The following is a 9,402-nucleotide window of genomic DNA, read 5'->3' as shown; positions in this document are numbered from 1 at the left end:
TACAGGCACAGTTTCCTTTAGTGACATATTTCAAGTATGGCAAGATTTTAAAGCAGCACTCTAGTTATGCAATAGTACTTTTGCATCGCCAGATGGTCTGTGGTGGCATAATACTACAAGCCGAAATAACTTTTTTTTTTACTGTAAAGCAAAAAAAAAAAACGTTAGAGCGGACAGTTTCGGGCAGAGCTATTTGATCCTTTCAGTTTTGGAATACCGGCTGCGAAACTCCGCTTCAAATAATGTCATAGTTCAGTAGACGCCTTTCAGATGCGCACTGATGGTAGCATCATCTAGAAGTGGTCATTAAAAAACTTGTCTGTTGCTGTTAGCAGTTGAAGATCATTATTTTTAAGTGATAGCGTAAGGGCCCTATATTGCAGAAAAGCCAGTGTCAGCATTCTCCACTGTAACAAGAAAATCGGCACCAGCATGCAGCGCCCGCAGGAAAATTCTCTATCATACTTCAGTGCCACAGTACAGATATGGCTCAGGTATGCGGCGCTCACAGGAAATCCTGGGATAGTACTGCGCTGTCTGTACAGATAGCGTGTAAGCAGTATAAAGGGTTTATGCTTTGCTGTATGACTTTTTGCTAATGAGCAGCTTTGTCATTAAATTCAGCACTCATTAAAACAGCCACAATTATAACTGTTTGGTCTCTAGAAAACTAAAGGAAAGCATTGTTTGCTCTATCCTCTTGCTTTTTTTTTTTTTGTCAGCACCTGCTTCATTAATATTAGATGGCATCCTCGAAGCACTGCAGATGAAGTTATGTGATGTTAGGAAGATAGTGAGAGACCGGAAAGCGTGGCGTGACATGGTCCATAGGGTCACAAAGAGTCGGACACGACTGAACGACTGAACTGAACTGCTTCATTAATAAGCCCAATAAATGATATGGAGCTATAATTAATGATAAAAACCCTGATTAAAATAAAATGAGAGCTAGGATTAAAGCGTCCCAGCAGGTATTGCCTGTATTATTTCTATTCTAGCGGATAAAAAAGCATGATAGCACGAAAGAGTTATTATATAAACGACCAATGTTGCTTTGTATAGGACTGCTAGGACCACGGCCGGTCCAAGGTCAATAACCGGTCTCGAGGGAGAGCGCGCGCGCGCGTGCTCTAACATCTTGTGTCACCGTTTTTTATTACGAGGTAAAACGTACGCCCCGCCGGGGTGGTGCAGTGGTAAGACGCCCGACACTGCCGAAGTTGCCGGGTTCGAACCCGACCGCGGTTCGGTGGAGGTGAAACGAAGTGGCGTCCGTGTGCTGTGCGATGTCAGCGCACGTGTTGTTGCGGCTGTAGGAAGAAGGAAAAGAAAATTCACGGGCCTGCTACTGGCTCTGCAGCGGAGCCACCTCCGCTGCCTCGTGCAGACAGAAGAAAAATAAAGGAAGATTGATTGATTGAATGTCCTTTATTGAATGGGAATGCTCATGGCCATAGATGGGGATAAAGTGGAGTAGGCAGAATCTTCATTGTTTAGGAAGAGAAAGACGCGCGCCGCAACAATTATACAGCCGTCGTCCACCACCGAAACGGCGGCGACCCACCAGTCCCAGCCCTATCAGGGGAGTTGTGCGATGTCAGCGCACTGATTTATTTGTAGGAAGGGGAAGGCGCAGTAACTGTCTCACTTGTTTTCTGTGGACACCGCAACTGCGCTGTAAGGGAAGGGAGGAAGGTGGGAGTGAAAGTGGAAAGAAAGAGGAGCCGTAGTGGAGGGCTACGGAGTAATTTCGACCACCTGGGGATCTTTAACGTGCGCTGACATCGCACAGCACACGACGCCTCTTCGTTTCGCCTCCATCGAAACGCAGCCGCCGAGGTCGAGTTCGAACCCGGGAACGATGTCAGCGCACGTTTTTTTTTTTGTGTTGTGACTGCAGGAAGAAGGAAAAGAAAAAAATTACCGACGATTACGTTACTTCCTAATGCGAAATTTGAGCGCAGCAAATAAGCTGTTTCACCTTTTCGATAGATTGAGGCAAAGAAATCGAGCAACACATGTATGCGCTATCACAGAATTTTTTTTTTTTTTTTTTTTTTCACACGTATTCAGATAATTTCGCAGTGGCGAACGGCAGCGGCAATTTCGGCTCGGGCGGTGCACATATACAGATCCGCCGCCACCGATCTGGCTCTCTGATTGCCACCGCACAGGGGTTGCATTGGAGGAGGAGCGAAGAAAGGAATTAAGTTCGAGCCGGCGCTTTGACAAAAGGAGACTCGCAGGAAGAGGGGGAAGGGGGGGAAGGGGGGCGGCGTGTACACCCAGCGGCAAACAATGGGGGCAGAAGCGCGCGCAGCAAGCGGACAACGCGATAAAGGGAGGAGGGAAGAGATATCAGCGACTGACTGATGCTGCTGACGCCGATTGTGAGTCAACCCCAGCTGCGGAGTTGGTTTCAGGGACAACGCCGCCGATGCCGACGCAAACAATATGATACCCTCGCTTCCGCAGCGCCAAGAACCAGGTCTAGCCGTGGGAAGGTGGTCACGTACGTATTCGTCGACGTGCCGGGGCCTACGTGAAATAACCGGTGCGTCGGCAACTGAAGAGCACCCTATCCGCCACACAGGAACAGGGGGGGGGGGGGGGGGGGGGGGGGGCCTAGCTCCCCTCCTCTTTCTGCATGGCGGCGACGGTGTTCTATGCAGTCACGTTATCTTGGTTCTCTAGCGGCGTCAGCGGCATCCAGCGGTATCAGTCGGTCGCTGCTAGCGCTGGGGGGATGAAAGGGGGGCGGAGCTGGTTACGAGGCCGACGACGACGCCGACGCGAAACCCAGGAACGGACGCCAAAGAGCTGCGCTCTAAAATGCACGGGCCTGCTACTGGCTCTGTAGCTGAGCCACCTCCGCTGCCTCGTGCAGATAGAAGAGAATATAGAGGAGAAATAAAAAAAGCAAGAGGGAAAGAATGACGCGCGCCGCAACAACAGCCGTCGTCCACCACCAGCGGTGGCGTGTGCAATGACGGCCTACAACAGATAAAAATTCGGTGCCAGGCCAGCCCCCGCCGCAAGCAGCGGTGACCCACCTGCACCAGCCCCATCAGGGCTGAACACCCCTGAAAGGTCCTCAGCGCACGTACGTTAAAGATCCCCAGGTGGTCGAAATTACTCCGTAGCCCTCCACTACGGCTCCTCTTTTTCTCTTTCCACTTTCATTCCCATCTTTCTTCCTAACCTTACGGCGCGGTTCAGGTGTCCACAGAGGAAGTGTGACAGATACTGCGCCTTTCCCTTCCTGTGAACCAGTTATTATTATTATTATTATTAAAGCGCATAGAGTTAATTCTATGTTAACTCTATGTTAAACTCTATGTTAAAGCGTACTAGAAGTATAAGGATATATAGTATTCTACACCACCGTGTTCTAACAAGTACCAGAAGAGCTCTAGCAAGAGCCTTTTTCCTAAAAAAAAAAAATAAAAAAAAAATGACCCTATTAAAAACGCCGGAACATGCCAATTTGACTTTTGGTTCAGGCGTTTCCACCAGTCCACCATGCACCAGTCATGGAGATACTTCTGAAAACGACGTAAACTCTTTTCAAGCTTTGTTATTTCGCTTATATATTGGTTATTTCGCCATGAAATTGGTTTCACATAGGGAAAATAAAATAGATTCCTTCGCAAAGTAAACTCTCTTAGCAGACGACGATGTTTGCCTGGTTTGCCTATATTCCGATCGCAGCGCCAATATGTCTGTTCCAGAACTACACACTAGCTACGACTCTACTCAAATCTCGGAGGCTATTTCATCACTCATTCGTAAACGTCGCGGGCACACGATTGCATGTGAGGGTGCACGTACTGTCGTACTGTTTTCGTACTTGCGTGTGTGTGCGTGTGTGCTTCGAACGTGGTGTATATGTTGATGCGGACTTGTGTTCAGGTGCACAAATACAGGTGGTTCAGACGCTAAAAGTTATTATGGTGAGTGTTTTCTGTCACCTTTCAACCACTATTTGATCCATGTTTTACTTTGTTGCAGCCAGCTATGCCTGTTATGCTGTATTGCGCTCTCAATGCGCGCGTTCCAACGCCGGCTTAATGCGAATATGAGATGTGTAAACGGCGCGTGCTACCTTTTATTGTTCCTCGTGCCATGAAATACTGTTTCTGACAGGTTTGCTGTGCCGTTGGGCATTGCTTAATATTAATTTGCGCATTAGCTCACTAACGCCGTATTTCGGACGAGAGTAATCGACATGTGTCATATTACAGTTCATTCCTTTGCAAGACTTTCGCTTCTTGTGACCAAAGTGTACACATCTTTTTTTTTTTGGCGTTTGTTCGCAGGACGGCAGCCCGAACGTGAACAGCATGCCTCCGATGCCGCCGCTGATGATGCCGCCTGCACCTCCGTTCGGGGTTAGTAGTAGCTCATCGGCCTGTCGTTTTGTAGTGCAACACTGTTGGCTGTATGCAGGTCGATGCGGCATTTGGAAGTTCTCATCAAGCTTTTGTATTGACATCAGACCTGGTAATTTGGCGTAGTCACGTTTCGTTTCGTTCGCAATACACCAGTATATTGGTGGCCTCAGTATCTACACAGACAGGCTTTTCCTGCTTCATAGAAAGTAAGGATTTGCCGGGAAAAGAATCTACTGCATACAAACATCCGTGACAGGGAATTCACAGCAAAAATTCATAAGAAGGTCTTGTTTTTTTGGCTCAAACTGAAACCAGAGATCCCTGCATTCCTCTAGTGACATGATAGCTGTGTTTTTAAAGCCTTGCTAATCTTGTAATCATTATAGTTACAACTAATCATGGCAGAAGCACGCATGGCGTGGTTCAATGAGCTGTAGACTCGTTTCTGCATGTACGACAGTGCAAGCTAAGATGGCCGTGGTTAATGTCCTTTGCATTCTAATTGTGTTCTAGTCTCTGCTGAAACTCTCCATTATATGCAAAACACACAAACTCGTGCAATAATCACGGCCATTGTAGTATGCGCTGCTTTTCAGAAAAGGCTCCATCAGCAGCTTCTGAATATATGTCATATGGGCCTTGGGCGTGAGGACCGGCAGCCACAGCTAAGGTCCAGCTACAAACTAAGGCCTTCTGTCTCTAAATCTGCGTTTCCATCTTATCATTTGGTTTAATCTGTGTGCTAAAGCATAAACCTTATGCAGAGGTACATCATTGCATTACCCAGTAAAACTTCATTTGCCACAATTTGCATAGTGCGTGCAGCTTGGTAGTTATTGTAGTGGTACATGGTGGCATTATACAAGACGCAATCATCTGCATAAAACTGTTGATCATGGAAGGTAAGCCATCTGCACAGACAAAAAATAAAATTGGCTCAAAGACAAAGCTTTAGCAACTTGTAGAAAAAAGTTATATTTGAAAGCTACCAGAGCTAATTTGTGACTGGCCATAGGGTTTTCTTGGCAGGAAATACTGGAGTGGGTTGCCATTACCTTCTCCAGTGAATCACATTTTGTCAGAACTCTCTGCCGTGACCTGTCTATCTTGGGTGGCCCTACACAGCAGAGCTCACGACTTCATCGAGTTTCGCAAGCCCCTCCGCCACGACAAGGCAGTGATCCGTGATTACTGATCTCGAGCCGGGCATCCTGAAGAGTGAAGTTGAATGGGCCTTAGCCAGCCTTGCTAAGAACAAAGCTAGCGGAATTGATGGTATTCCAGCTGAGTTGCTTCAAAACCTCAACCACGACGCTGTTAACACACTGCACACATTATGTCAAAAGATTTGGACAACCCTGCAGTGGCCACAGGATTGGAGGAGGTCAGTTTACATCCCCATTCCAAAGAAAGGCAGTGCCAAAGATTGTTCCAACTACCGCACGATCGCGCTTATTTCGCATGCTAGCAAGGTGATGTTAAAAATCCTGCAAGGTAGGCTGCAGCAGTATGTGGATCGGGAGCTTCCGGACGTGCAAGCTGGGTTTCGCAAGGGCAGAGGAACTAGAGACCAAATTGCCAACCTTCGCTGGATCATGGAAAAAGCAAGAGAGTTCCAGAAACCCATTTACTTCTGCTTTATTGATTATGCGAAAGCGTTTGACTGCGTAGATCACAGCAGATTGTGGCAAGCTCTCCAAGAGATGGGAGTTCCAATTCACCTCATCTGTCTCCTCAGGAACCTTTATGAAGGGCAAGAGGCCACAGTCAGAACTGGGCATGGTCTTACTGATTGGTTTCCGATTGAGAAAGGGGTGAGGCAAGGCTGCATACTGTCGCCCTGCCTATTTAACCTATATGCAGAGTGCATCATGAGGAAGGCCGGTCTGGACGAGTCTTCAGCTGGAGTGAAGATTGCTGGAAAACGTATCAACAACCTTAGATATGCGGATGATACCACTTTAATGGCAGAAAGTGAAGTGGAACTCAAGAGACTTCTGATGCGCGTACAAGAAGAGAGTGAGAAGTTTGGGCTTAAACTGAACATTAAAAAGACGAAGATCATGGCGTCTTGCCCTATCAAGTCCTGGAGCATCAATGGACAAGAAGTGGAAGCTGTGACAGATTTTCTGTTCTTGGGCGCCAAGATTACCTCGGAAGGAGACTGCAGCCATGAAATTAGGAGACGCCTGCTTCTGGGAAAGAGAGCAATGATTAGCCTTGACCGCCTAGTAAAGAGCAGAGACATTAGTCTGCCAACCAAGATCCGTATAACCCGTGCTATGGTCTTTCCAGTTGTGATGTATGGATGCGAGAGTTGGACTGTGAAAAAGGCTGACCGCCGAAGAATTGACGCGTTTGAATTGTGGTGCTGGCGAAGACTCTTAAGAGTTCCCTGGACTGCCAGAAGATCAAATCAGTCGATATTGTCGACCATAAAGCCTGACTGCTCATTGGAGGGTCAAATTCTAAAGTTAAAGCTCAGCTACTTTGGTCATCTGATGAGAAGAGAGGAGTCGCTGGAGAAAGATTTGATGTTGGGAAAGGTTGAGGGTCGCCGGAGAAGGGGTAGGCAGCGAACGCGATGGTTAGATGGCATTCTCGAGGCATTGCAGATGAAGCTATGTGATGTTAAGAAGATAGTGAGAGACCGGAAAGCGTGGCGTGACATGGTCCATAGGGTAACGAAGAGTCGGACACTACTGAACGCCTGAACTGAACTGAGAGCTAAATTAGACATACAGCATGTGTAGGGAACAATATTGATCCATTTAAGTGAATTAGGGCCATTTAATATGCTACTCACTTTATACATAAGTTTCGTGCAAATCAGAGTACCATGTTCCTTTAAAAGAACAATAAAATTGGTGTGTAATATTTTAAATTTTGATCTTGAAAGATGTATGTGCAATCTTTGTCAGAAAGTTAGAGCCCAGGGGTTTGCTATTAAACAGTGCAGTGGGGCTCCTTCAGCATTTGGGGAAGTCCTATCCATCTGAGAGGGCAACACTAAATATATTTTTACCTTCATGTTATTTGGTACACTGGGAATGCATTACATGCCAGACGGTATGGCTCAGAAGCAAACCCATTGTGCTGTAAATTTTTGACAATGACTACGTGTGTGCGTGCATCTATCTACATATTTGTTATTTGGGTACTCGTATATATCATATATATATATATATATATATATATATATATATAGCTGCATCTGGCACAATACGAAGATATATACACTTATATATATATATAAGTGTATATATCTTCGTATTGTGCCAGATGCAGCATGTTTTGTTCACTTAGTGCTGTGACTACGTTTCTGTAGAGCACTTTAAACTGAAGTTTGGTGCATCCTTTTGTCGGGTTTATCTTGTGCATTGATCTGCTGAAGAGCTCTTCCAGAGCAGCGTCAACTAACCAGTTAGTAGGGAATATGTGTTGATTAGCAGGTGGAGAAAATATTATTTTAAAGCCCCTCGCTGTAATTGAAATAACTCTATGTACATCACCGAAATTGACCTCGATCTCAACATACCCTATTCATACATGATGGTGAGGATCCTCCCTCTTAGGCGATCGGATCCTGCCCTGCACGTGCTTAACGTATACTGCTCCCCGAAAATAAAGCGAGTGATCTTCGCGGGCCTCTTTAGCCGTGCGCTTAAAGAGGCGGGTCGTGATCCCCTGCTGATTGTGGGTGACTTCAACGCCCCTAGCCAGCTATGGGGCTATCGTAAGGAGGAAGTGCGTGGACGCATGCTGGCAGAACTGGCTTCCACATTGGGCCTCACCCTCCACACCGACCCAGCATATCCCACCCGCGTAGGCAACTCGGTGACCCGAGACACATGCCCGGACCTCACCTTCACTCGCAACATAAGACACGCAGACTGGATCAACACCGAGGAGACCCTCGGTAGCGACCACTGTATCCTCAACACAACAGTTTACACACGCCCCCTGAAGCGCCCCACAACGAAAGCCCGCATCCCCGATTGGACTACCTTTCGCCAAAATTTCCCAACAGAAACTAACATGAACATCACAGAGCAGGGCTACACGACCTGGTCCCAGTCAGTCATGGCGCACCTTCACTCCCATGAGAAACAAATACAGCTCACAGAGGTAGTTACGGACGTCGACAACCACCTCCTGCATCTCTGGGAAGCACGCCGTGGCCTCACGCGCCACTGGAAGTGTCAGAAACACAACAAGAAGCTGAAAGCTCGCATTGAGGATCTCACCAGGCAGGCAGCAGAGTACGCGGCCCAACTCGCTGACTCTAACTGGGTGGACCGTTGCAACACGGCGGCGAGGCAAATGTCGAGCCACAACACGTGGCGGCTCTTCCGAGCCCTCATCAATCCAACACAGACACGCACGGAAACGCAAAAACACCTACACAAAGCCATGCACTCATTCCAAGGAAACACAATGCAGCTGGCAGTGGCGCTACGCGATCGCTACCTGTGCACAATTCAGGACCCCCGCGGATCGGCCTATTCCTATGCAGGCAGGGAAAACTCGGAGTTGGATAACCCATTCCGGCTCCACGATCTGCGGGCCAGTCTGGCCAAAATGAAGAAGGGCACTGCCCCAGCAGGGACAAGGTCACCGTTAAACTTCTGGCGAACCTCCCTGACACGGCGCACCAGTGCCTTCTTGACTATATCAATGCAATCTGGACAGGGGAAACCCCCCTTCCCATTGAATGGAAGACTGCTCTCGTCACCTTTATTCCCAAAGCTGGGAAACCAGTCGACACGGACAACCTCCGACCCATCTCTCTCACCTCGTGTGTGGGCAAATTGATGGAGACGATGGTGCGGGATCGGCTGTCTGAGTACCTTGAACAACACAACACTTTCGCGGACACCATGTTCGGATTTCGCCCACACAGATCCGCACAGGATGTCCTGCTTCAACTCGACCGCGAAATACTGAACCCCATCACATGCACAAGAAACGACAAAATCGTCCTCGCCCTGGATCTCAAAGGGGCATT

The 9,402-nt window shown here is 47.7% G+C and overlaps 1 protein-coding gene across 1 annotated transcript in view; it reads left to right on the top strand.

Moving 5' to 3' along the window:
* Positions 1 to 3,792: 3,792 nt before the first annotated feature.
* Prp40 (pre-mRNA processing factor 40) overlaps positions 3,793 to 9,402 on the top strand; it is a 63,574-nt gene continuing 57,964 nt past the window's right edge. The window contains exons 1-2 of the mRNA XM_084593139.1: positions 3,793 to 3,953; positions 4,320 to 4,391. Coding sequence (XP_084449265.1) covers positions 3,951 to 3,953; positions 4,320 to 4,391 — 75 coding nt within the window. The 5' untranslated portion in view covers positions 3,793 to 3,950. The remainder of the gene's footprint in view (positions 3,954 to 4,319; positions 4,392 to 9,402) is intronic.

This window comes from Amblyomma maculatum, chromosome 2, assembly GCF_055883805.1.
Source record: "Amblyomma maculatum isolate TAMU_Amacu chromosome 2, ASM5588380v1, whole genome shotgun sequence".
Taxonomy (NCBI): Eukaryota; Metazoa; Arthropoda; class Arachnida; order Ixodida; family Ixodidae; genus Amblyomma; species Amblyomma maculatum.
The sequence above is the reverse complement of the archived record's forward strand: the minus strand, read 5'-3'. Positions and strand labels throughout refer to the sequence as shown.